General features: G+C 42.9%; 1 protein-coding gene across 1 annotated transcript in view; it reads left to right on the top strand.

The window, feature by feature from the left end:
- LOC110502312 (kinase non-catalytic C-lobe domain-containing protein 1) overlaps positions 1 to 27,220 on the top strand; it is a 98,248-nt gene that overhangs the window by 36,215 nt on the left and 34,813 nt on the right. The window contains exons 7-17 of the mRNA XM_021580246.3: positions 2,056 to 2,170; positions 2,441 to 2,512; positions 2,725 to 2,786; positions 2,889 to 3,047; positions 3,503 to 3,580; positions 4,516 to 4,603; positions 4,735 to 4,921; positions 5,096 to 5,835; positions 6,132 to 6,270; positions 7,843 to 8,114; positions 14,141 to 14,493. Of these exons, the coding sequence (XP_021435921.3) occupies positions 2,056 to 2,170; positions 2,441 to 2,512; positions 2,725 to 2,786; positions 2,889 to 3,047; positions 3,503 to 3,580; positions 4,516 to 4,603; positions 4,735 to 4,921; positions 5,096 to 5,835; positions 6,132 to 6,270; positions 7,843 to 8,114; positions 14,141 to 14,493 (2,265 nt within the window). The remainder of the gene's footprint in view (positions 1 to 2,055; positions 2,171 to 2,440; positions 2,513 to 2,724; positions 2,787 to 2,888; positions 3,048 to 3,502; positions 3,581 to 4,515; positions 4,604 to 4,734; positions 4,922 to 5,095; positions 5,836 to 6,131; positions 6,271 to 7,842; positions 8,115 to 14,140; positions 14,494 to 27,220) is intronic.

Genomic DNA, 27,220 nt, shown 5'->3' with positions numbered 1-27,220 from the left:
ATAAACACTACAAAACAAACCGTGAAGCTAAAGGCTATGTGCCATAAACAAAGTCAACTTCCCACAAAGACACACAAAAAAAAGGGCTACCTAAGTATGGTTCTCAATCAGAGACAACGATAGACAGCTGTCCATGATTGAGAACCCTACCCGGCCAAAATATACAAATAATAGAACATAGAATACCCACCCCAAATCACACCCTGTCCAAACCAAATAGAGATATAAAAAGGATCTCTAAGGTCAGGGCGGGACAGTACCCCACCTCAAAGGTGCGGACTCCATACGCAAAACCTGAACCTATAGGGGAGGGTCTGGGTGGGCATTTATCCGCCCGCGGTGGCGGCTCAGATGCGGGACGCAGATCCCGCTCCACCACTGGCTCACCCCACTTTGGTGGCACCTCTGGTGCGGGAACCCTCGTCCCCGACCCCGGACTGGGGACCCTCGTCGCGGGCCCCGGACTGGGGACCCTCCGAGGTCAGGGCGTGACAACAGTGCATTCGGAAAGTATTCAGGCCCCTTGACTATTTCCACATTTTGTTATGTTGCTGCCTTATTCTAAAATGTATTTAATTTAAAAAAAATCCTCATCAATCTAGACGTTCTTTGCAAATGTATTACAAATTAAAAACATAAATACCTTATTTACATAGGCATTCAGACCCTTCGCCTCGAGACTCGAAATTGAGCTCAGGTGCACCCTGTTTCCATTGATCATCCTTGAGATGTTTCTACAGCTTGATTGGAGTCCACCTGTGGTAAATTAAATTAATTGGACATGATTTGGAAAGGCACACACCTGTCTATAAAAGGTCCCACAGTTGACAGTGCATGTCAGTGCAAAAACCAAGCCATGAGGTTGAAGGAATTGTCCGTAGAGCTCTGAGACAGGATTGTGGTGAGGCACAGATCTGGGGTAAGGGGGCTTGGTCAGGCAGGTGAACAAGATCTCGATGGTCACTCTGACAGAGCTCCAGAGTTCCTCTGTGGAGATGGGAAAACCTTCTAGAAGGACAACCATCTCTGCAGTACTCCACCATTCAGGCCTTTATGGTCGTGTGGCCAGATGGAAGCCACTCCTCCGTAAAAGGCACATGACAGACCGCTTGGAGTTTGCCAAAATAGGAAACCTGGCACCATCCCTACGGGGAAGTATGGTTGTGGCAGCATCATGCTGTGGGGATGTTTTTCAGCAGCAGGGACTGGGAAACTAGTCAGGATCAAGGCAAAGATGAACTGAGCAAAGTACAGAGAGATCCTTGTTGAAAACCTGCTCTAGAGCACTCTGGACCGCAGACTGGGGGGAAGGTTCCCCTTCCAACAGGACAATGACCCTAAGCACATAATCAAGACAACACAGGAGTGGCTTCGGGACAGGAGTGGCTTCGTGGCCCAGCCAGAGCCTGATCTTGAACCTGATTAAACATCTCTGGAGAGACCTGAAAATAGCTGTGCAGCGATACTCCCCATCCGACCTGACAGAGTTTGAGAGGATCTACAGATAAGAATGAGAGAAACTCCCCAAATACAGGTGTGCCAAGCTTCTAGTGTCATACCCAAGAAGGCTCGAGGCTGTGATTGCTGTCAAAGGTTCTTCAGCAAGTAAAGAGTGTGAATACTTCTGTAAATGTGGTATTTAAGTTTTTTTTTAATAATACATTTGCAGAAATGTCTAAAAACCTGCTTTTGCTTTGCCGTTATGGCTTATTGTATGTAGATTGATGAGGGATATTTTAGAATAGGCTGTAAGGTAACAAAATGTGGAAAAAGTAAAGGGGTCGGAATACATTCCGAATACACTGTACATAGTTTTAAATGCCTTTGTTTCAGAAAATGCCTTGTTTCAACTTTTCAGGCTGATTTTACCAGCCCAGATTAAGCCTATTTCTGGACTAAAAATAATTTTCAGTGGTGATTTTCCATTGAGCATGCTTTTTAGTCCAGGAATAGGCTCAATCTGGGTCAAGGAAACCGGCACTTATTTTTCTACTGTAGTGTGCCCTTTGGGAGGGAGGGAGATGTTAACAGTGTTTGTGATTGATTGTGACATAGTGGATCTCTCTGAGGGATCTACTCACACGGAGTGGGCAGAGATGGTCTGTTAATGAGCTATGGGCCCTGTGTCATACCTGCCTCTCCACACTGCAGACGTACATAGACTACCCAGGTTAGTGACACATCTGTCTACCAGCCACTGATACTCTGCTCTGTGTAAACCAATTACATTATTTACTAAGCAGTAAGCATCCAATCCATCACCTTCTCTGGTCTCTGTAAACCACTTTTCTGTTGATAAAATTATTATGAGAAACGTCAAAATTGCAGTGGCAATAAATCCTTCAAAACTTTGTTTAGTTTGACATACATTTTACAAATGTATTAACCTCTAAGGCCTACTGTTCTTTATTCTTCATTTTCTTTATTTCCTCTCTGAAAGCATACTTATGCTTGGACACAGTGTACGTGGGTTGTGAGGGAGAAGTTCTCTTCTTGAAACCTAAAAACACAGGTATGGCTCTTTTTGCTTATCCACAGTAGTCAGCAATTGTCTCTGTCTGGAATTATAAAGTTACTTCAGCACTTTCCATATATTCTTTGTCTCTGTTTATTTACAACTGTTTTGAGTTAAAATATTCAAAAGTGCTCTTGCGCAAAGTGTCTGAGGAAATACTTATTTGAAATGTTATTTCATTCAATAATTAAACATGAATGTTATTGTAGGATCCTGTGATGCATTTTATCTGGCGCCTGAATTCCAGGAGCATGGAATCGTAACTGAAAAGGTTTGCCTCAACTTCTGACTTTTAAAAAAATAAATGTTTATTTCCATCAAGTAGATGTTTCTGAATACTGATTAAGTGGGTTTCATCTGTCTGTATGTTCAGGCCTGTGTCTATGGGGTGGCTGCCATCCTATGGGCCACTGCCAAGTTCAATCTGTCAGCCAACCAAAAACTGGCTATGCCCAGGAAGTTGAAGAGGCTGCTGCTGGAGATGGCCAAGAAGACGCCCTTCGAGAGACCTTCCATTGTCATAGCTAAAAAGGTATTGATAGTTTCAGCTGTCAACCACTCTATTGAAAGCACATCTATCTATTCTTCTTTTGATCAATATGTTAGTAACACTATTTATGTATGTAACATCTTTGCATTTTAATGGACAGCAATCCTGACAAAATATTGTACTGTTCACCTTTTAATTTGTAAAAGTGATTGTACTGAAACTACTAATAATTCAATTATCTCACATTGAAATGAAAGTATTTGTAGGAAAGCAGTGGCAATTGTTACTGAATGGACTATCCTGGTGAATGAAATCAAGTGAATGAATGAACAAATTAGCAAAATGTCTTTACTGTAAAGTGTGTTGCGATTTTAAATGTACTTTAAATCAAGTTTGATGAACAAAGGAATTCATAAATAAGCAAATGAATGAATGAAGTAGCTCAGGTGCTGAGGAAACAGATGTTCATGTGTTTCATTATGTTTCTGCTGTTACAGAGCTGTCGTGATTATCTATCATGCCAAGGAAAGAACGCTGAGACAGTGTGGACGAAGCTGATCAACAGAGTCCACCCGGTACCGCTCCATTGTACTACCCCAGATAGCACATAATGTTCTGAAAACACAGCTTAGCTTGTTGTTAATCCACCTGGCGTGTCAGATTTCAAGGAAAGCATACCAAGCGTTTATGTAAGGAGATCTCTCTCAGCAGACAAAACATTACAAACAGCTAGCAGCCAAATAGATTGGTCAGGAAAGTCAAAAAAGCAATAAAATTAATCGCTTACCTTTGATGATCTTCGGATGTTTGCACTCACGAGACTCCCAGTTACACATTAAATGTTCCTTTTGTTCCATAAAGATTATTTTTATATCCAAAAAACCTCCATTTGGTTGGATGCTGTGTACTACTCCCTTCACAGAACAGCGCAAACCACCTCTAACCAGAATAGAAAGAGGAGTGGGATGCCCCAGTGCACAATTGAGCAAGAGGACAAGTACATTAGAGTGTCTAGTTTGAGAAACAGATGCCTCACAAGTCCTCAACTGGCAGCTTCATTAAATAGTACCCTCAAAACACCGATCTCAACTTCAACAGTGGAGAGGCGACTCCGGGATGCTGGCCTTCTAGGCAGAGTTGCAAGGGAAAATACATCTCTCAGACTGACCAATAAAAATAAAATAATAAGATGGGAAAAAGAACACAGACACTGGACAGAGGAAGTCTGCCTAGAAGGCCAGCATCCCGGAGTCGCCGTTTCACTGTTCACGTTGAGACTGGTCAGGAAACATTTTACCTGTCAGGAAACTTATAGCTTCGTTCCCAGAACCAATGGGAAACCAAACATGTACGTTCCCACAACTTCCAAGGAACACAATGTGCTAGCTGGGACTGTAGCTACTGTTTGAAAGGGGTAGTGAGACACATAATGCCCTTTGAAAGTGAAAGGGAGGACACATTGCTATTCCATTCTTGTCTGTCGAGGATAACTCCCTTCCTTACCTTTCAGCCACTCACAAAGGACATTGATGCAGAGGATCAGAATGGATTGGACAGTAGAGGAAGCTCAAGTCAGGAATCAACACATATCATGAGTGGTATGATTCATTAATCTTTTCAGACATTATGCTCAAGCGATTTTGTTGACCTTACTATCAGTACATCTACATACAGATTTGTGATCAAATTGTATTGATGTTTCAACTATGGTTGTTGTAACTGTGTGTAGGGTTTGTGCCCATGGCTACTGAGAGCCGATTGGCTCCTGTACCTGGCCCTGTTCCCCATAGCTATCCAATCAGTGGAGCCCCCCAGCTTCCAGAGGCCTTCACCTCCTCTGCCACACACTTCACCCCCATCGTCCTGACCAGGGAGGGGGACACTGAAACTCCCCTGTCTGCTTCAGACATTGAGGGGTAAGCAGTTTGCTTCCTTTCTATGGAGATAAGGTACCAGTCATGGCATTATTTAAAGCACCATTAATGTTTTTGAAAGGTGGATCCAACCATAGTTTATTTATTGATTATTGAAATTCCATTTGTTCACCGATTTCAAGAATGCATTTTTAATTATCACACGTTGTGTTACAGGACTAGAGGCAGTGAGATCCAGCCTGTGCAAGAGGCCAAGCACCCAGAAACACCTTTACACCTTGAAGACCTACCCCTACCTCAGTCAGATAGAGACCTACAGGACAGCGGACAGGACAGCCCTGTAAATCAAAAGAATGTGGTCACACGTCACTCCTCCTCCACTGCCTCCAGCAGCAGGACATTGGTCAACTCTCCACCTCCCGCCTCCCCCGAACTGACCACCCAATTGTCTTTGTCTTCCTCTTGCCAATTGTCATCCTGCTCTCATCTGACTGGTGGTGGTGTTTTCAACAACTTCCTCTTGCGCCATGACCCACTAACAGGGGACCTAACCCTGGTGCCGGTGCAGATAACAGTCGCTGAGTCCCTCCATGGACTGGAGCTCAATCTGCCCCTGACCTCAAGCTCCAGCTTCTTTCAGGGTCAACCTACACATCCTGGGGGCCCTAGAGACCATCTGACCCCTGGTCAGGGAGCTGAACCCCTGCTGTCTTGCCTTAATGGAAGCACTTGCAGCAAACCCTTGGACTCCTTAGTGTCAATGTCCCAGCCCCATAATGGAGAGGAAAGTCGAAGGTCAGGAGAACGTGAGGATGAAGCCCTATCAGAGTCCCATGGACCTCCTCAGGGAGACTCCCATCTGATGCACCCTTCCCTACAGGAAGTTATTGGCCTGCTCAGGGCAGAGTTTGCCATTGATGGCTATCTGGAGAATGGTTTGGAGGATCTATCAATGGGTTAGTAACATAGTTAGAATGTTAGAATGTTCACTCTCTCAAACATCACATTTAGCCTATGGTCCCAGATCTGCTTAGGCTGTTTTGCCAATTCCTATGGTTCTTGTCACGCCAGTTGGTAAGACGGAACAAACAGATATGGCATCAGGCTAGTATCTCTGTTTTTCCCCCTGGTGGATTTGGTTTGGTTAATTGGTTTGTAGAGAGATACTACAGTTGTGCCATTAAATGTATGATCACTGCTGTGAACTTGTATGACAAGCTTTCTGTCTCTCATGTTTATGTGTTGTTCAAAGGGGAGTATATCCTGTCTCTGAAGGACCTACAGTACCAGACGTTCTGCAATGTTGTGAAAGAGAAGTTCTGTGACCTTTCCTGGGATGAGGACTTATTGGGAGTGCTCCACTGTGTGGTCAACTACAGCCAATTCTCTCTGTGAGTGTGTCAATGTTTCCCTGTTTTATTGGTGATACAAGCACAGGTCTTCTCTCAATAACAGAAGCCTAACAAGGTAAACGATACAAGTGAAAAAAGAAAGTCACACTTTCATTTATATAGACAGAAAGCATTAGCAACCACTGATTTTGTTATTTCGCTCAACACTTTATCTCTAGTAACACTTTGCAGTTACACTCTTGGTTAAACAAGCAATAATACCTGTGTTATAAAACTGTCTTTAGCTGACTGTCAATAGTATCAGAAGGATTTTTGCTCTCCTCAAAAGTATTCTCTGTCAACAAGCTTATCCAGCCAACAAGCTTAGTTTGTCTCTATGAGCAGGGGAGAAGCGCAAAATTGGCAGTGTTTTGGTTTAGAATTTTAATTTCTCTCATGTGAGTCCTCAACAACAATAAACCATTTAGATTATACCACCCCTCCTCCCCTTACGCGCACACACACGCGCACACACACACAGACACACACACACACACAGACACACAGACACTCCACTCATAATCAGCATTCACAGAAGATTCACTTCAGACACACTTCCGGATGCTCCTTTTTTTTTCCAGCAGGAAAGGTCCCTATGGTAATAGCTTATCTCGTGTTTTTTGTTTGTCTCAAGAATATTGGCTTGGCACCATTGTTGAGCTACTTATGGTTCTTCCTGCCTTGTCTCTGAAACAATCTTAAAGATCCTGGAGGAGTGTACCCTAAATGAAGGAAAAGGTGAAATAAGGACTTGCCCCTTTTTGTTAATTAATCTGCAGACAAAGACAGATGGAGGGGCACATGAGAGTGTGTTGAGGAGATGTGCAGCTTGTCCCATGGTTGCCATGCTCTTAACACATGGGGCAGTGTGTTGAGAGAACCTTTAATCTTCTGTGGTAATGAGACAGACAGACAGACGAATAGACAGATACTCTCCTCTGAGTGGGACTTCTAGACTGTAAGCTGGAGAAGACTGTCACCACTAGGGTAGCTCATTGGCGAAGTCCTGATGCTGCTGGAACACTGCTTTGGATACAAACAGTCTTGGACAACTCAACCTCAGTTGTCAGGAAGCTGCTAAACGAGACAATAAGGATTGATTTGTTTGTTTTGATAGCTAATTATTGATTGGTTTGTTTTGATTCATTCATATGTGTTGGCCTAATTAACTATTTTGATTATGCCTGTGAGGAGTGTGCTAGTCTCAATTGTATGTCTAGATTTCTCATAATATGATTATTTGTCTGTGTTTTCATATTGACTGAGTTGTTATTCTCACTAGTTTGTCTGCATTGTTTATGTTGTGTCTAATTACTGTCTTTGATGCTTCAATGACTTTTCAGTCTGAGCTCTTGTAGTCTGCCTTCTGTTTTATTGAATTAGTGTGTTTTGTCTAAGAAAGTTGCCTAAGTTGTCTGAGTTCTTTGTGCTTTTGTCTGTGTTTGTTATGTTTCTGTCTAGTTGTCTGTGTGTGGCTGTGATGGTTGTGGCTACCTGTGACTGGCTGACTGTTGTGTTGTGATCTCTGTCTCCATCTCTTTCTCTCTCTGGCTGCTGATGTGCCACATGCAGAGGCTCTAATGAAGAGTCACCATCAAAGCCTTGGCAAAGGGCACCCATCTCACCTCTGAGTGCTGCTGGCTGGAAAGGGGAGGAGAGGGACGCACCCCGGCATGGTCATGTCGACCTGAATGGCAACCTGCACCACAGTGGACCTGTAGCTTCAGATGCATGGGAGAAATGTCAGAGAGACCAGAGACCCCTGTCTACATACAGAGTAACAAAGACTAGACCTGAACATAGAGATGCCGTATCAGAGGAAGTTCAACATAATGGCTGCCCAGGTAGGAAAGAAAATATATTAACTTCACAACTGGCATCACTGTTACCTTACTTCACAACTGTCATCACTCCCAGCAAGCAGATTTGGTTCCTTGGAAGTTGTGGCAACGTACCTTTGTGGTTTCCCATTGGTTCTGGGAACAAAGCCATACGTTTCTTGACTGGTAAAACAATGTTTTTTAAAGGACGGACAAGAATATCAATCAATCAAATGCATTTATAAAGCCCTTCTTACGTCAGCTGATGTCACAAAGTGCTGTACAGAAACCCAGCCTTTAAACTTCAAACAGCAAGCAATGCAGGTGTAGAAGCATGGTGGCTAGGAAAAACTCCCTAGAAAGGCCGTCACCTAGGAAGAAACTTAGAGAGGAACCAGGCTATGAGGGGTGGCCGGGTGGAGATTAAAACAGAACATGGCCAAGATGTTCAAATGTTCCTAGATGACCAGCAGGGTCAAATAATAATAATCGCAGTGGTTGTAGAGGGTGCAACAGGTCAGCACCTCAGGAGTAAATATCAGTTGGCTTTTCATAGCCGATCATTCAGAGTATCTCTACCGCTCCTGCTGTCTCTAGAGAGTTGAAACAGCAGGTCTGGGACAGGTAGCACGTCCGGTGAACAGGTCAAGGTTCCATAGCCACAGGCAGAACAGTTGAAACTGGAGCAGCAGCATGAGAAGGTAGACTGGGGACGGCAAAGAGTCATCAGGCCAGGTAGTCCTGAGGCATGGTCCTAGGGCTCAGGTCCTCCGAGAGAAAGAAAGAGAGAGAAAATTAGAGAGCGCATACTTAAATTCACACATGACACCGGATAAGGCAGGAGAAATACTCCAGATATAACAGACTGACCCTAGCCCCTTGACACATAAACTATTACAGCATAAATACTGGAGGCTGAGACAGGAGGGGTCGGGAGACACTGTGGCCCTGTCTGACAATACCCCTGGACAGGGCCAAACAGGCAGGATATAACCCCAACCACTTTGCCAAAGCACAGCCCCCACACCACTAGAGGGATATCTTCAACCCCCAACTTAATATCCTGAGACATAGCCGAGTATAGCCCTAGAAGATCTCCCCACGGCACGAACCCAAGGGGAGGGCACCAACCCGGACAGGAAGATCACATCAGTGACTCAACCCACTCAAGTGACGCACCCCTCCCAGGGACGGCATGGAAGAGCACCAGTAAGCCAGTGACTCAGCCCCTGTAATAGGGTTTGAGGCAGAGAATCCCAATGGAGAGAGGGGAACCGGCCAGGCAGAGACAGCAAGGGCAGTTCATTACTCCAGTGCCTTTCCGTTCACCTTCACACTTCTGGGCCAGACTACACTCAATCATAGGACCTACTGAAGACCTACCCAAGACGTCTCTCACATGGGTAGGCAGATCATTCCATAAAAATGGAGCTCTATAGGAGGAAGCCCTGCCTCCAGCAGTTTGCTTAGAAATTCTAGGGACAGTAAGAAGGCCTGCATCTTGTGACTGTAGCGTATGTGTAGGTATGAACGGCAGGACCAAATCGGAAAGATAGCTAGGAGCAAGCCTATGTAATGCTTTGTAGGTTAGCAGTAAAACCTTGAAATCCTCTCTAGCCTTAACAGGAAGCCAGTGTAGCGAGACTAGCACTAGAGTAATATGATCAAATGTTTTGGTTCCGACTAGCAGCTGTGTTTAGCACTAACTGAAGTTTATTTAGTGCTTTAGAGCATTGCAGTAGTCGGATAGCCGGAAAGTAGAGCATTGCAGTAGTCTAACCTAGAAGTGACAAAAGCATGGATACATTTTTCTGCGTTATTTTTGGGCAAAAAGATTTTCGCAATGTTACGTAGATGGAAAAAAAGCTGTCCTTGAAACAGTCTTGATTTGTTCATCAAAAGAGAGAGAGTCCAGAGTAACGCCGAGGTCCTTCACAATTTTATTTGAGACGACTGTAGGATTAATTGGATTCATTGTCAGATTCAACGGAAGATCTCTTTGTTTCTTGGGACCTAGAACAAGCATCTGTTTTGTCTGAGTTTAAAAGTTGAAGATTTAGCCTGTTCTGGGAACGTTCATATTTAGGTTGCAGGGAGGTTCTGAGAACATTTTATTATGGTTCCCTGAAAGTTTTCCCGGGAGGTTTTATTAACCTTCTGAGAACAGAAATGATAGGTTATTTGATGCTAATTAAATAATGTTCTGAAACAATTTTTCAATAAATATTTTAATAACACGGATAGCTTAGTTTGTGTTTACTGTCATTTGCATAGGCATTAATCATGCAAACACAGTCATTTTCTTTGTGGCACGGCTTCAGCGAGATTCAAACCTAGGATCTTCTGTTTTCCATCCATGGAATTAGTCCACTGCGCCACCAGTATGGAGCTAGCTTGCCGTGTTCTTTTAACTAATAAAAAGCTGTTAATTTGAGTCTATTCAAACAGACACTGTTTCAAAGGATACAAGCGCTCATTAAGATCAAGTACGGCCAATTAGTAGGCACGGCCAACACACCTGAACACATTGAAAGAAAATAATCACCCATTTTGAATGTTATATTGTTTTTTTGCATCTCTGAGTGATGTTCTATTGATTCCCTGGTTCATTTAATGTTTTTTCATGTACAATACCAGTCAAATGTTTAGACACTGTCACTCCCTGACCATAAACAGCTTTTTAGTCTCTATGTTGGTTAGGTCGGGGTGTGACTAGGGTGGGTTATCTAGGTTATTATATATCCATGTTGGCCTGGTATTGTTCCCAATCAGAGGCAGCTGTTTATCGTTGTCTCTGATTGGGGATCTTATTTAGGCCGCCATTTCCCCATTGTGCTTTGTGGGATCTTGTTTATGTATTGTTGCTTGTGAGCACTGCATAGTTTCACGTTAGTTTTGTTCTGTATTGTTTTGGTGAGTTTCATTTATTAAACATGTGGAACTCTATGCACGCTATGCCTTGGTCCGACAATCATTTAACGATCATGATAGACACACATACTCATTCAAGGATTTTTCTTTATTTTTGACTATCTACATTATAGAATAATAGTGAAGACATCAAAAACTATGAAATAGAACATATGGAATCATGGAGTAACAGTCTTGAAGGAGTTCCCACAAATGGTGAGCACTTGTTGGCTGCTTTTCCTTCACTCTGCGGTCCAACTCATCCCAAACCAATTGGGTTGAGGTTGGGTGATTGTGGAGGCCAGGTCATCTGATCCAGCACTCCATCACTCTCCTTATTGGTCAAATAGCCCTTACACAGCCTGGAGGTGTTATGTTTCATTGTCCTGCTGAAAAAAATAAATGATAGTCCCACTAAGTGCATACCAGATAGGATGGTGTATCACTGCAGAATGCTGTGGTAGCCATGCTGGTTAAGTGTGCCTTGAATTCTAAATAAATCACTGACAGTGTCACTAGCAAAGCACCCCCACACCCTCACACCTCCACCATGCTTCATGGTGGGAACCACACATGGGGAGATCATCCGTTCACCTACTCTGTGTCCCACAAAGACATGGCTGTTGGAACCAAAAACCTCACCTTTTGGACTCATCAGACCAAAGTACAGATTTCCACCGGTCTAATGTCCATTGTCCATTCTTGGACCAAGCAAGTCTCTTCTTCTTATTGGTTTCCTTTAGTATTGGTTTCTTTGCAGCATTTCGACCATGAAGGCCTGCTTCACACAGTCTCCACAACAGTTGATGTTGAGATGTGTCTGTTACTTGAACTGAAGCTGCAATCTGAGGCTGGTAACTCTAATGAATTTATCCTTTGCAGCAGAGGTAACTCTGGGTCTTCTATTCCTGTGGCGGTCCTCATGAGAGCCAGTTTCATCATAGCGCTTGATGGTTTTTGCGACTCCACATTAAGAAAATGTCTAACTTCTTGACATTTTCCACATTGACTGACCTTCATGTCTTAAGGTAATGATGGACTGTCATTTCTCTTTGCTTATTTGAGCTGTCCTTGCCATAATATGGACGTGGTCATTTACCAAATAGGGCTATCTCCTGTATACCACCCCTACATTGTCACAACACAACTGATTGGCTCCAACGTATTAGGAAGGAAAGGAATTCCACAAATTAACAAGGCAGACCTGTTAATTGAAATGCATTCCAGGTGACTTCCTCGTGGTACTACATGATTCCATATGTGTTATCTCATAGTTTTGATGACTTCACTATTATTATATAATGTTGAAAATAGTAAAAGTAATGAAAAACCCCAGAATTAGTATTTGTGTCCAAACCTTTGACTGGTACTGTATATCTGAGCTATTGCCATTCGAGCAGGTAGAAATTTGGCTGAGATGACGTAGATTTGCAATAAAGCTGCTCTCACTACTGGAAGTTAATAAGAATATGACTTTTAGATCGCAAAAACGTCTGTCATACATGTCAGATTTCAATACTGGCTGATGTCATAAGGTTGCCTTCTCTCTCTCGAATGAGCCATTAATAGTATTTTTTGCGATATTCCTACTTTGAGAAACGTCTTAATTTAACGGAGGGTCTAACACATTTCTCCTATTTGTCTGCCTCTGCAGTCCAGGGTGCATTGCATGGTGCCGTTGCGAATGTCACACACTGAGGCACATCGATCTGCAGGTTGAACATGGTGAAATTGTAGACTGCTAAATGTATAGTGCATTTTGTTTAGGCAATTTTACAGCTAACTAGCTACTTCACATACTGATATTGAATTTGGTATTATTGTGTGTAGCTATGTTTGGTAGCTAGCTTCCTTTTGTAGTCAACTTGAGCTGCAACAGATTTCAACAATGATTTTCACATTTTGCCACCAACCTTATTATAACGCAAAAAGGAAAAATGTGTTAAAACATATTGTTCCCACATGTTAGTGTTATGCAATACTGTAAGTTATAGGAATGATTGGTTTTAGGTGGATTTTTCCTTTAACAATAGAGAGGGTTTTGTTGATGCTGAGAACGGAATGTATGTTTTTAAATAACATTCTTAGAAGGTTATTTGAACATTACTAATGTTTTCTTGTGGTTTTTATGGAAAGTTTTCCTAATGTTCTGAGAACATGACTTTAAATAGAACCATGACAAAACCTGCAAAAAACATTACGCTGAAGTACTGAAATTCCCACATAAGTACGTTGTTTCTTAATGTTTTCGGAAGAATTTGAGATCATTACTTTAAATAGAACGATGAGGAAACCTGTAGGAAACGTTATGCTGAAGTACTGAAATTCCCACCTAAGAAACATATGGTTCTCAGAACCTTATGTGCTAGCTGGGTATCCTGCAGCATTCCCAGAATATTGTTTGAAGGTTGCATGCAAAATAACCATAGGACAATCACGTTCTTACCAAGCTCTAAGAAACATATTGTTGCAGAACGTTATGTGCTAGCTGGGCTGTTAGCATTACTTCACAACTGTCATCACTTTTACCGTTATCATGATAAACGTCTGTGAGATGACGTAGTTAGATTAAGTTGTATAGGCCTACTGTAGCGAGATGTTGTGACAAATCCAACTTTGAATGGCAGTTGGATAAAGTTGTTAGAGGAATGACTGGCTGTTGGATTAAATTGTTAAGAGCACAGTTTATTCAAGACAGCCCAAATCATGTTGCGATGTCACAATGATCTCCTCAGCTGGAGAGGGTTGTTGTGGAAACAGTTACTTCCTCTCCTTCCTCTACTTCCTCTCCATCCACACACACCAATACAAGCACTGCACACTCACATACACACAAACATACCTCTTCAGTTTCACACAAAATACGTTATGTTTTAGATGATTAATCAGAGCAAAAATAGGCTGCTCACATTGGTGCCTGTGATGCAGAATCTAATAATATAGCAAGATTAACATTTAACCTCTTGCCAACAAACAAATTTAAAAGAGCCTTTTAACGAAAGAAAACTTCAGCCATGAGAGAATTTCACCCTTCTCAAAATCTCTGCCTGCGCACACACACACACACACACACACACGCACACTGCCTGACCCATCCCTTTTTCTCTCTCTCTTCTTGATTTGCCCGTTTCCTGGTCCAGGATTGAGAGCTGCCGAGTGTTTGGGTAAAGGGGCCATGGAGAGTGCCGAGCATCCAGTGGGGGTCAGTGATGAAAGCCCCCCTGAAGCTGACTCTCTGTGTGGGATGGACGAGCCACTGAGGGTGGGCCACCTAGGCCAGATGAGCTGCTCCAAGGACATGGAGGAAACAGAATCGCTGGTGTTTGAGCGTCTCCTCTCCCCCTGCTCCAGAGCAGAGGAGTCTAGCCACCGCCTCAGCCCAGCCTGGGGCCTGGCCTTCTATGGAGAAGACTGTTTTAGTCATGATGTGGTGGAATATGCTATAACCCTGGGACAGCACAGTGAGTCACCGTGCCTGGAGCTGAAAACACAGGTGGGTAAACTGGGAGGAAAAGCTATTGAGCTTAAATAGAATAGACCAGCTGTGAGTCATGACTGACCATATAGCATACCATGGTCTCAATGTTTGGAATAGTGCTTTATTGTAAATGTGTTTATATTATACTCTCATTTTAGCTCATTTTAGAAGACATATGGCAACAATGAATACTGTCTGATGCTTCAAAGATTACAACATAATTAGTTACTACTTTCTACCAAATGGTATGTAATGAAAAAGGTACATAATGATGTTTGATTACATTCATTTGACATAATCAGGTTTGTCTTACAGTTTTAGTTTTTTTTTACAATCGCTAGGTCCCATTTCTCAATAGTTAGGTCACTTTTTCAAAACTCTTCACACTTTTCTCCTAACCAACTTTCAGCTTGGCACAGAAGTTAACCTCACTAGGGGACGTGGGACGGTAGCGCCCCACCTGGCCAACATCCAGTGAAATTCCAGAGCGCCAAATTCAAAACCAGAAATATTCATTATAAAAATTCTGAAAACATACAAGTGTTATACATGGGTTTAAAGATTAACTTCTTGTTAATCCAACCACTGTGTCAGATTTCAAAAAGGCTTTACGGCAAAAGCATACCATGCGATTATTTAAGAACAGTGCCCAGCAGACAAATCATTACAAACAGTTACCAGCCAAGTAGAGGAGTTACACAAGTCAGAAATAACAATAAAATTAATCACTTACCTTTGATGATCTTCATATGGTTGCACTCACAAGACTCCCATTTACTCAATAAATGTTTGTTTTGTTCGATAAAGCCCCTCTTTATATCCAAAAACCTCAGTTTTGTTTGTACGTTTTGTTCAGTAATCCACAGGCTCAAACGCAGTCACAACAGGCAGACGAAAAATCCAAATAGTATCTGTAAATTTCAAGAAACATGTAAACGATGTTTATAATCAATCCTCAGATTGTTTTTAGCTTAAATAATCGATAATATTTCAACCAGACAATAACGTTGTCAATATAAAAGGTAAACAAGAAAGACGCGCTCTCGGTCGTGCGCATGAAAAATCTCTGGGTCTCTGTAGGTTTCAGTCAGAAAACTACAAACATATAAAAAAAATCCCACATCCTGGATTGGTTTTCTCAGGTTTTTGCCTACCAAATCAGTTCTGTTATACTCACAGACACTATTCTAACAGTTCTGGAAACGTTAGAGTGTTTCTATCCAAATCTACCAATTATATGCATATCCTAGCTTCTGGGCCTGAGTAGCAGGCAGTTTACTTTGGGCACACTTTTCATTCAGAGGTGAAAATAGTGCCCCCTACCCTAGTGAAGTTAATTTCACCTCCAAAATGCACTAAAACTACCAAAACACTTCATATATGTCTCAAATCAACACACTCTTCCATAACACTAGCAAAGGTTGTCACCCAACAAGCACACTTTGTCATTCATAAAACAATGACCTAAAAAACACTAAAAACAGTTAGCATTACACAATGTTTTCTTTTGTCAAATTCCTTTACAAAACAAGAATGGAACCTCTCTACTGCTTAGAATGCATTGCAGTATATGTTACAGGAATGAATTATACATGATACAATATGCTTCAATATGTTTTATGTCATTTTTTGGCATTGAGGGATTCCAAAATACAAGAATTTGTATATACACCATCTACAGATATAGTAGCAATGCTAGTCAACCCTGTCTTCTGCATTTGGCCACAGGTTCTCATCCACATCACATCTTACGTAATCTTGGGCAATACACCTAGGAAATAATCTGTTGGCATGCCTGGTCCATCCCTGGCAATCTTCTGCAGATATGTCCAGGCATCCGGAATTCACTGCATCCAGGTGCGACATTTGATCATGTGGATGGTGATCATAAACCTTTCACCTCCATGAAGAAAAGTGTCACCATCCTGGGATGAGCTGCATACCATTCTGTGACTGCACGGGAGTGGTGAAATGCCACATTGTCCCATACAATTACAAACGTTGGCCGATTTCGCCTCACTGCAACCCTTTCCTCACCTGGCACAACCCTTCCATAGAGGTCACCCAGGAATGAAATGAGACACTCGGTGGCCCAATTAGCGGTTTGTGTAACAGCAATCGTTTCCCAATCACATTCCTTCCTCGCCGCTGTGTTTTGGCCAAGTTGAAACCAGCCTCATCCACAAAGATGAATATGTGGGGTGTTTGCCTGGCTTCAATCTCCGCGACTCTCTAAAATAAATACACAAGGCAACATGAGTTAGGCTATTATGGTAGTTTACGTTATACCTAAAAACATGTGTCTCTGCCCTGTTTGGTTTTGTTCAAAACCAGTTCTGTATTTTCTAAAAATCTTACCTGGACATATTGGTTCCTGAGTTGCTTGACTCGTTCAGAGTTCCTGTCAAAGGGGACAGTGTACAACTGCTTCATCCTGACTTGATGTTGTTTCAGGACTCTGTGAATATTTCCAAATGTAATGTTGTCTGCCATCACTCTGTCCTGAATCTCTGTGAGTTTTATGCCACTGTTTCTGATGACCATATCAACGATTGCAGTTTCCTGCACAGCAGTGAAAATCCTACCTCTCCCACCTATGGGAGATAACCGTTGGGTCCTAAGCCTAAATGCAAAAACAATTACACACAAGTGGGTTTGGAGGCTTTGCTCAATTTACTTCTGTAATGTGTGGTTCAGTCAGATGCCCTTGCAAAATGCACATCTTACCTGTTGCTTTGCTGGAAATTTCTCACAATAGATGCCACTGTTGAGCGTTACAGATTTGGATTGCACTCTCAGACTATCATTGATAGACCATGATTTATTACATGATCAATTATAGTAGCCCTAATATCACCTGAGACTACAGCTCTTGATCTTCCTCTCTGTCTTCTTCCACCACGGATACGTACTCCTCTCCCTCTCCCACTCCCAGTCACTCTTCTCCCCCTGTCAGCCACTTCTCTATCAAATCCAAATCAAATCAAATTTTATTTGTCACATACACATGGTTAGCAGATGTTAATGCGAGTGTAGCGAAATGCTTGTGCTTCTAGTTCCGACAATGCAGTAATAACAAGTAATCTAACTAACAATTCCAAAACTACTGTCTTGTACTCTGGCTGGGTCCATGTTTACATTACAGTACAGCATTATTCCTAAGATATCCCCTTTTGTACAGATGGTAATGAAATTGAAAGACTAACACCTGGGTAGGTTTTCAGCTACAATGGGAATCAGCCGTGGTTGGTTTATTTGTTTTGGTAGTATTTCATTTTTTAGATTTGGATATATTTCAATACGGCATTACTGTAGAAATGTAGCAGATTGCTGTCTTATTCAATGTTGAGTTATGTTAGGTTTTGAACTTAAGTTTAACAGTTTTGAAAAGAGTATGTAAACATGTGCAAATTGGCATATAGGTACATATAGTTTTGTTGGTGGTTGTGTCTGAGAAAATAATTCATGAAATTTGAAATATGTAGTCATTGAAATGCATTTTGTGCCAAAGCAATGAAAAATGATCCACAGTTTAGCCCAGATAGACTGCTGTCACGGAAGAAGTGACCTAATTTGTGAGAAATGGGTCCTACTCGTTTCGGCTACCCGGAAAACAGGCTACTCTGGCGAATTTCAGTGATGAATGGAGAATGGGGCTTTTTTAATAATAATACATTGTAATTTATGCACTTTTCAAGACACCCAATAAAGTTCATTCAAATAAAGTCAGTTATTTGTTTAGAAAAGTTATATTAAAGCTGAATCATTGTCTGCAAAATCACATAAGGATAATATTCTCCATAACATAATCAATTATAATAGCATAGTATTAATGTAAGACAACAATATAACATTAATGTAAGACAAAAACACCACTTAATTTCTTATGAGAATTTGGGATCATTGTGCGAATGGTTGCATTTTTCTCTCAAGCAGCCAACACTCAACATCATACGAGCCATTAGTGAAAATATGTGCTTTGTTTGAAACAAAATGCTACAGTTTAACACCATCGCTCACTGTACATAATTCAAAACAACACTGTACTTCAAAACAACATTGTACATAAATCAAGACGATGCATATTCCCATGACACTGATTGAGATCAAATGGTTGGCATGTGGATGCTGCATGGACGTTTCACTGGTAAAACTTAAAGAATTATTATTCACGATTGACAGTGAGAAATGTGAAGGGAGGGTGACCATAAAAAATAGTGCGTAAAGTAGAGGTAAAGAAACACATGCGCGGAATGTGATTTCGGATCCTCGACTCTGGGGAAGAGGCTTCCCGGGGGGTGGGACAGGCGGAATGGGGCGGTTACCTTCAGATCCGCAGCCTCTGCCTTTATTTAAAATGATTGGATTGAGTAATGACCTATAATAGAGAATGTACCACTGCCTTGCAACTCCTTCCGTTTGAGTTATGTTATAGTATTATTTTTTATTGTCAGCATGCATCAAATAACATTGTTTTAATAAATTACTATATATTTATGATTAAATAGTAATTACACTTTCAGTCAAACTGGATAAGTGCATGGATTTCATGAAAGGTCTATGAGATTATTTGTTTAAAAACCAAGCAAAACAGCATTAATGGCTAAAGCAAATCATGGTATGATCATGATTTGAGGTGGATAGAAAGAAAGGAGTTGGGGGTTTTAGGGTAATTGACACATTATGTTCTCCAAACTGTTATTGAATATTAATATGATATATTTCCGACCTTTGACAGAAAGGTCATTATCATGTGTAATAGAATAACAAATGAGCTGTCTTTGTCTGTGTATGCTTTGATGGTAATGATGTGGGCTTTTATCTGCTCCTTCAATGGAACAGTCTGACCGCCCCACTCTCACACATTAAGAGCCATGGCTCCATATCAGTATTAGATGTGCCCCGTTTCTCACTTCAAAAGATCTATTGATTTCTGTTACCATAGTGAGCGATGCAAGCAGAGAGCCAGCCCTGTACATACATTGGAGACACTCTAAAAGGCTATGTGTGTACTGCATCTACACCCTAATGGGTTCTTCGGCTATCCCTACTAGGACAACATTTTCACCCAACAAAAAACGCTTAAGAACCCTTTGGAGAAAAGGTTCTACCTGGAACCAAAAAGAGTTATATTTCAAATACTTTTTTCGATGTATCACTTATGGGATTAAGAGCAGCGATCCACAATGTTAGAAACCAATCACATAGTGTCTGTCGGAGACAGGTCGAGTAGTGAATAGGGCATCACTTGCCCACCGACTAGTCATTCGCGCTCTCTTCCTTGAAAAGAGTCATTATGCTCCTGAAGCTCTCCTCAGCACGACCTGAACCTGTCTTCCTGCTAAACAGTTCCTAGTCGAACCGTGAGGTTAACTTGTTGAATCTAGGGGTCATTTATTTTATTTTTGGAAAAAAACGTTCCCAAAGTAAACAGAAAATAGAATATGCATATAATTGACAGCTTAGGATAGAAAACACTCTAAAGTTTCCAAAACTGTAAAGATATTGTCTGTGAGTATAACAGAACTGATATTGCAGGCAAAAGAATGAGAAAAATCCAATCAGGAACGCAGCGGTTTCTAAATAAGAGTCCCTTCCTATGCTTCCCTATTGAGCAGTGAATACGATATCAACGAGATTCCTTTTTCTATGGCTTCCTTAATGTGTATAGTATCACAAGACATAGTTTCAGACTTTTATTTTGAAAAAAGAGCCTGAGCGACAACATTGGGTCAGTGTCCACCTGATGGCTCTTTTCTCGAGCAAAAGACAGAGGTAGCTATTTTTCCACCCGGTCTTACTGAAAAAAGCTCTGTCCCGGTTGATATATTATCGAATTGATATTTGAAAAACACCTTGAGGATTGATTATAAACAATGTTTGCCATGTTTCTGTCGATAATATGGAAAACTAATTTTGAATATTTTTCTGACCGCAATTTCCGGTAGTTTTCTCAGCCAAACGTGAAGAACTAACGGAGCTATTTTTGGCTACAAAAATTATTTTTCTGGAAAAAAGGAACATTGCTATCTAACTGGGAGTCTCGTGAGAGGAAACATCCGAAGCTCATCAAAGGTAAACAATTTAATTTGATTGCTTTTCTGATTTTTGTGACCAGATTGCCTGCTGCTAGCCAGGCATAATGCTATGCTAGGCTATCGATAAACTTACACAAATGCATGGCTTGCTTTGGCTGTAAAGCATATTTTCAAAATCTGAGATGACAGGGTGATTAACAAAAGGCTAAGCTGTGTTTGAATATATTTTTCACTTTGTGATTTCATGAATATGAATATTTTCTAATAAGATGTTTTGTCCTTGGCGTTATGCTACTTAGTGTCAGTTGATGACAATTCTCCCGGATCCGGGATGGGTAGTTACAAGAGTTAACGCTGTTGAACGTTCGACTTCAGCTCTATTATTATTGTGTTGAAAGACTGACTGTAAGGAAAGTTATTTTGCTTCGTGTAGAATTCTCAGATTTTTCTACTCTGTCACCAGTGGTAGCTATCGTCACACGGCTAGTTGCTGAAACTTGGCTAGCTCTCGCCAGAAGACTTGGCTAACCTAGCTAGCTTGCTATACCTCTACAACTGGCTTTTCTCCTGGCGAGGTAGAATCGCTAGCTCTCCTCTCTCTCGTTTAGTTCGACCCATGTCCCCATGTGTCGTGTTGACTAGACTGCCCGTCCTTAGCTTCACAGCTTGACAACCGAGAGAAACACTTTGTTCATCGAGAGACAAAGAAAGCATGAGCTTTCTCCGGCTAGCATTGTGCTAACTAGCTAGGCTATTAGCTCATGAGGTGAACGCTAGCTAGCTTTGCACGAGAACTATGGCAAAAGTTAATCTCGTAGCCATGGAGCCTGCTACAAAGAGCAGGACTCCTTCCCCAGCACCGGCACGCCTGTGTCCATGCAAGGCAACTATTTCCGGCAAGGATACACACTCTTTGTGTGTCGCCTTCATGGGGCTTGAGGACGCAGAAGCATCTCTCGCTATCCCAGAGTAATGTGTGCATTTTAGGGCACAGCCTTATGAGTGTCCTCAAACGGCGAGCGCGCAGAGCAGCCCCTAAACCAGACTCGTTGCCAGTACAGCCTCCGGGCTTGTACTCCTGGGACGAGGTTTTGGATTATCTCTGTCCTCCGTTTCAGACAGAAGCAGCGTAGGCGGGGTCTTGGATATTCGCAATGGAGGAGGAATACGAACTCCTCAAAGCCAACGAGGAAAAAGAGGAAGCCCAACCCCATAGCACAAGGCCCTCTTCCTCACTTAGCGGAGCATCTGCATTCAATGAAAAGATTCGGGATTGTCGATGTTTGCAAACGGGCAGCGTCCAGGCTCTGTATTGACTGGCCTGCAACCATGGGGGGTGGCAGCACATAGCGGGATTGGATCGATGGGAGGAAGCTCCCCTCTCGCACCATCCTGGGGAAGCAACTACTCCCAGCGGTCCCAGCTTGGGACAAGCCCCTGTCCAGTAAAGTCCTAACCTGACACTTTGTAAGCATGGATTTTCAGGGCATGGAGGAGACCGGCTTCGGCAAGCCGCCGGTGGTCGAGCTGTCATTGGCTAGCCACCTCAACCCCAATGCCTCGCTACAGCCAGCACTACTCTCCCTGGAAAGATGGAGCGCTTCACCTTCTCCTTATTCCAGAAGGTCTTAGTGTCTGCAGCACATTCAGTAAAGGCCTTTAAACGTAACATCCCTGCTGCTGGCTTACCAGGTTGACTTGCTACAAGAGATGGGCAAACTCTTGGTCAAAAACACAGCCGACCACAGACTTTGAGATGAGATGTGTGTGGTTACACATCTCAACCCCCAGAAGTGCCATTTAAGGCTGCGTGCACTCCAGGAGCAACTTGTCCAGCTTGTCAGACAAGGAGAAAACAGACTTCCTGCAATTCCTGCCAAGTCCTTCCCCTGGAGGGGAGAAAGGGTGCCCGACATAGGAGTAAGTCCCCAGCAGCAGAGATGGACAGTGCACAGCTCACACAATGTCCTGGCCTGTCCTCTCTCTGGTTGAGCACAGACCCCCCCCCCCATCACAACGGGGGAGAGGCACATATGTGCTCCCCTTGTGCAGCGACTCATTCCTATGCGTATGGAGGGGGCTCACTCTTCCTCCATGTGCCCTCCGTGTAGCTGAGGTAAGTAGCTGAGGTAGGAAGACAATTTGTCAGTCGCCACCAAACAGTGTCTCCAATCCCAGCGTCTAGCCAAGGGCAAGAAAATGTAACAAAAGGGCAGCACTAGTGAATGAGAGTCATCTAACTTGTGTGCAACTTGTCGCAAGAGCAGGGCACTGACACGCATGCGCAGCCCAGCCCTGAGCATTGACCACAGTTATAAAGGGGTACAGACGACTTCAGCTGACCATGAACCCATCCATTTAAAAAAAAATTAGCCCTTTTTCTCCCCAATTTTCGTGGTATTCAATTGGTAGTTAGTCTTGTCCCATCGCTGCAACTCCCATACGGACTTGGGAGAGGCGAAGGTCGGGAACTGCTTCTTGACACAATGCCCGCTTAACCTGGAAGCCAGCCGCACCGATTTGTCAGAGGAAACACTGTACATCTGGCGACCATGTCAGCGTGCATGGCGCCCGGCCCGCCACGAGTTGCTAGTGCGCAATGGGACAAGAACATCCCTGCCGACCAAACCCTCCCTTTAACCCAGACGACGCTGGGCCAATTGTGCGCCACCCCATGGGTCTCCTGGTTGTGGCCGCTGCGACAGAACCTGGACTCAAACCAGTGCCTTGACCACTGTGTCACTCGGGAGTCCTGAACACACCCGTTTTTAACTGGACTTTAACTTCAACAGCAAGTGGCGACTCAGTTCGCATAGGAGAGGAGAAAAGCTCTCTATTAAGCAACAGGTCAATCAGAGTAATACCAGTGTCAGAATACTTTGTCGGCTTCTATTTCCGGCAGTTCCTGGTTCCTGGGTGGGGGGGTCTTGCTTCGCCCAATGTGAAGTCTCACTTCACTTGTCAAGGTGACTAATTCACCTCAGTCGACCTACTGAACACTTATTTTCACACATGCTTTCTGTCATAACATAAGCAATCTGTCATCATACCTGCGTTGCTCCATGACACAAGAGCAAGCGGTACAAGACACAGCCTCCCTTGTAACCCCCCTCATCAAGTAAGGGTTCAAGATCAACCAAATATAAAGGTTTTTAATGCCGAGATAGAGAATAGAATATCCAGAAGTCAAGCTGGTTTTTCTCTCCTATCGTACTATATTATCCGACGACCGCATCATGTTGTTCCTCTCCCTGTTCCACAGGAGGTGCTCGGTCACGCTCAGTCCCTAAGTGTGGGGATTGATGGCATCCACCATATCAGTAGCACAGATGGGTCTACTGAGGATGAGAGACCTCCAGCATTGGGTCTGTGAAAATGACATCAACTCTATCTTTACACAACAACAACCTCAGTTTGTCTCTGGGCACTCTATCATGGGAGGAGCCCCTTGATATTTGTTCCTGGCACTCGCCTGGGGGCAGTGTCAACGAGGAAGGTGGTAACGACAGGTGCACCACTCACAGGAGGGGGCGCAGCCTACGAGGAAAGAGCTTTAGACAGGTTGTGGTTCCCACAGCCCCTTCTCGCTCAGTCAAACCACCTTGAGCTGCTGATAGTGTTCCACTCAGTGAAACACTTTCAGTCCTTCCTTCGAGATTGTCATATCCTGATCAGGACAGACAATACAACCGTGGTAGCATACATCAACTGCCAAAGTGGCACTCGCTGTGCATCTACACAGACTAGCTGTCAAGACTATTCTGTGGAGCAGAGCACACCTACTCTTCCTACGCGCAACTCAGGTCCCAGGCCTACTAACTGTGGAAATGGACTTGATGTACAGAGGGAATGCTCTATACGGGGACCGGAGACTCCTTAAGAGGAGAACCAGATCTGGGAGGATCACAGTCAAGCCACCATAGATCTCTTTGCATCACAACACTGAGTGTGGTTTTCTGCGCTGGTAAAAACACACCTCGACTAGGGGTGCGACTCTGCGTTTTCCCTCCCCTATGTCCAATACTCCCCACTCAAATCAAATATAATTTTGTTGGTAACATACACGTGTTTAGCCGATGTTATTGCGGGTGTAGCGAAATGCTCGTGCTTTTAGTTCCGACAGTGCAGTAATATCTAACAAGTAATATGTAACAATTTCACAACAAATACCTAATACACACAAATCTAAGTAAAGGAATGGAATTAAGAATATATAAATATATGGATGAACAATGTTACAGCGACATAGACTAAGATGAAGTAGATAGTATAGAATACAGTATATACCGTTCAAAAGTTTGGGGTCACTTGTGCACCGGGGCCTCCCACTCCTCTTTCTATTCTGGTTAAGGCCAGTTTCCGCTGTTCTGTGAAGGGAGTTAGCCCCCAGTGATGTGTTGTGCAGAGCATTATACGAGATCTTCAGTTTCATGGCAATTTCTCGCATGGAATAGCCTTCATTTCTCAAAACAGCAATAGACTGACGAGTTTCAGAAGAAAGTGCTTTGTTTCTAGCCATTTTGAGCCTGTAATCAAACCCACAACATGCTAATGTTCCAGATACTCCACTAGTCTAAAGAAGGCCAGTTGTATTGCTTCTTTAATCAGGACAACAGTTTTCAGCTCTGCTAACATAATTGCAAAAGGGTTTTCTAATGATCAATTCACCTTTTAAATGATAAACTTGGATTAGCTAACACAACGTGCCATTGCAACACAGGAGTGATGGTTGCTGATAATGGCCTCTGTACGCCAATGTAGATATTCCATAAAAAATCTGTCCTTTCCAGCTACAATAGTCATTTACAACATTAACAATGTCTACACTGTATTTCTGATCAATTTGATGTTATTTTAATCGACAAAACAAATGCTATTCTTTCAAAAACAAGGACATTTCTAAGTGACCCCAAACATTTGAATGGTAATGCAAGATATGTAAACATTATTAAAGTGACATAATTAAAGTGGGGTGAACAGGCAGTGGCTCGGGTGGTTGTTGTCCTTGATGATCTTTTTGGCCTTCCTGTGACATCGGGTGCTGTATGTGTCCTGAGGGTAGGTAGTTAGCCCCCAGTGATGTGTTGTGCAGACTGCACCACCCTCTGGAGAGCCCTGCGGTTGTGGGCGGTGTGGTTGCTGTACCAGGCGGTGATACAGCCCGACATGATGCTTTCAATTGTGCATCTGTAAAAGTTTGTGAGGGTGTTAGGTGACAACAAATTTATTCAGCCTCCTGAGGTTGAAGAGGCGCCGTTGCGCCTTCTTCACCACACTGTCTGTGTGGGAGGACCATTTCAGTTTGTCAGTGATATGTACGCCAAGGAACTTAAAACTTTCCACCTTCTCCAGTGCTGTCCCATCGATGTGGATGGGGGGGTGCTCTCTCTGCTGTTTCTTGTAGTCCACAATCATCTCCTTTGTTTTGTTGTAAGATATGTAAACGTTATTCTCAAAGCGGGCAAAGAACTTGTTTAGCTTGTCTGGAAGCAAGACGACGGTGTCCACGACATGGCTGGATTTCCTTTTGTAGTCCGGGATTTTCTGTAGACCCTGCCACATATGTCTTGTGTCTGAGCCATTGAATTACGACTCCACTTTGTCTCTATACTGACGTTTTGCCTGTTTGATCGCCTTGTGGAGGGAATGACTACTCTCTTTGTATTCTGCCATATTCCCAGTCACTTTGCCATGGGTAAATGCTGTGTTTTAAGCTTTCAGTTTTGTGCTAATACTGCCATCTATCCACAGTTTCTGGTTAGGGTAGGTTTTAATAGTCACAGTGGGTACAACATCTCCCATACACTTCTTGATGAAATCAGTCACCGTTTCAGTGTACATGTCAATATTAATCTCGGAAGCTACCCGGAACATATCCCAGTCCGCATGATCAAAACAATCTTGAAGCGTGGATTCCGATTGGTCAGACCAGCATTAAAGAGCACGGGTACTTCTTGTTTGAGTTTCTGCCTATAGGAAGGATGGAGCAAAATCTAGTTGTGGTCATATTTGCTGAAAGGAGGGTTGGGGAGGACCTTGTATGCATCCCGGAAGTTGGAATAACAATGGTTGAGTGTTTTTCCAGCGAGATTACTACAGTCGATATGCTGATAGAATTTAGGTAGCCTTTTCCTCACATTTGCTTTGTTAAAATCCCCAGTTACAATAAATGCAGCCTCAGGATATATGGTTTCAAGATTTCATAATGTCCAGTGAAGTTCCTTGAGAGCCGTCGTGGTATCAGCTTGAGGGGGGGATATACGCGGCTGTGACAATAACCAAAGAGATAATACGGTCGGCATTTGGTCAGAGCGAGTGACCAAGGCTTATCCCTCATTCTGGTAGCCACTCTAGAGTCAGAGAAACGAATGTTACGCAGAGTCCTGATGACCCAAGCAAATGGAAAGATTTTCCATCCTCACCCAGTAAACATGTTCCTCCGGGTCTGGCCTGAGAAAGGATGAATCTGAATGCAACAGGCTTTGAGGCTATCCAGAGGGCAAGAGCCCCTTCTACATGCTCACTGTATTGAATCAAGTGGTGTGTTTTTGAGAAGTGGTGTGACCAGAGACAGATACAGTTGAAGTCGGAAGTTTAAATACACTTAGCCAAGTACATTTAAACTCAGTTTTTCACAATTCCTGACATTTAATCCTCATAAAAACTCCCTGTTATAGGTAAGTTAGAATCACCACTTTATTTTA

Source organism: Oncorhynchus mykiss, chromosome 23 (genome assembly GCF_057628025.1).
Source record: "Oncorhynchus mykiss isolate SJ-2025 chromosome 23, ASM5762802v1, whole genome shotgun sequence".
Lineage (NCBI taxonomy): Eukaryota > Metazoa > Chordata > Actinopteri > Salmoniformes > Salmonidae > Oncorhynchus > Oncorhynchus mykiss.
Note: the sequence above shows the minus strand (reverse complement) of the source record. Positions and strands in the feature narration are given on the sequence as shown.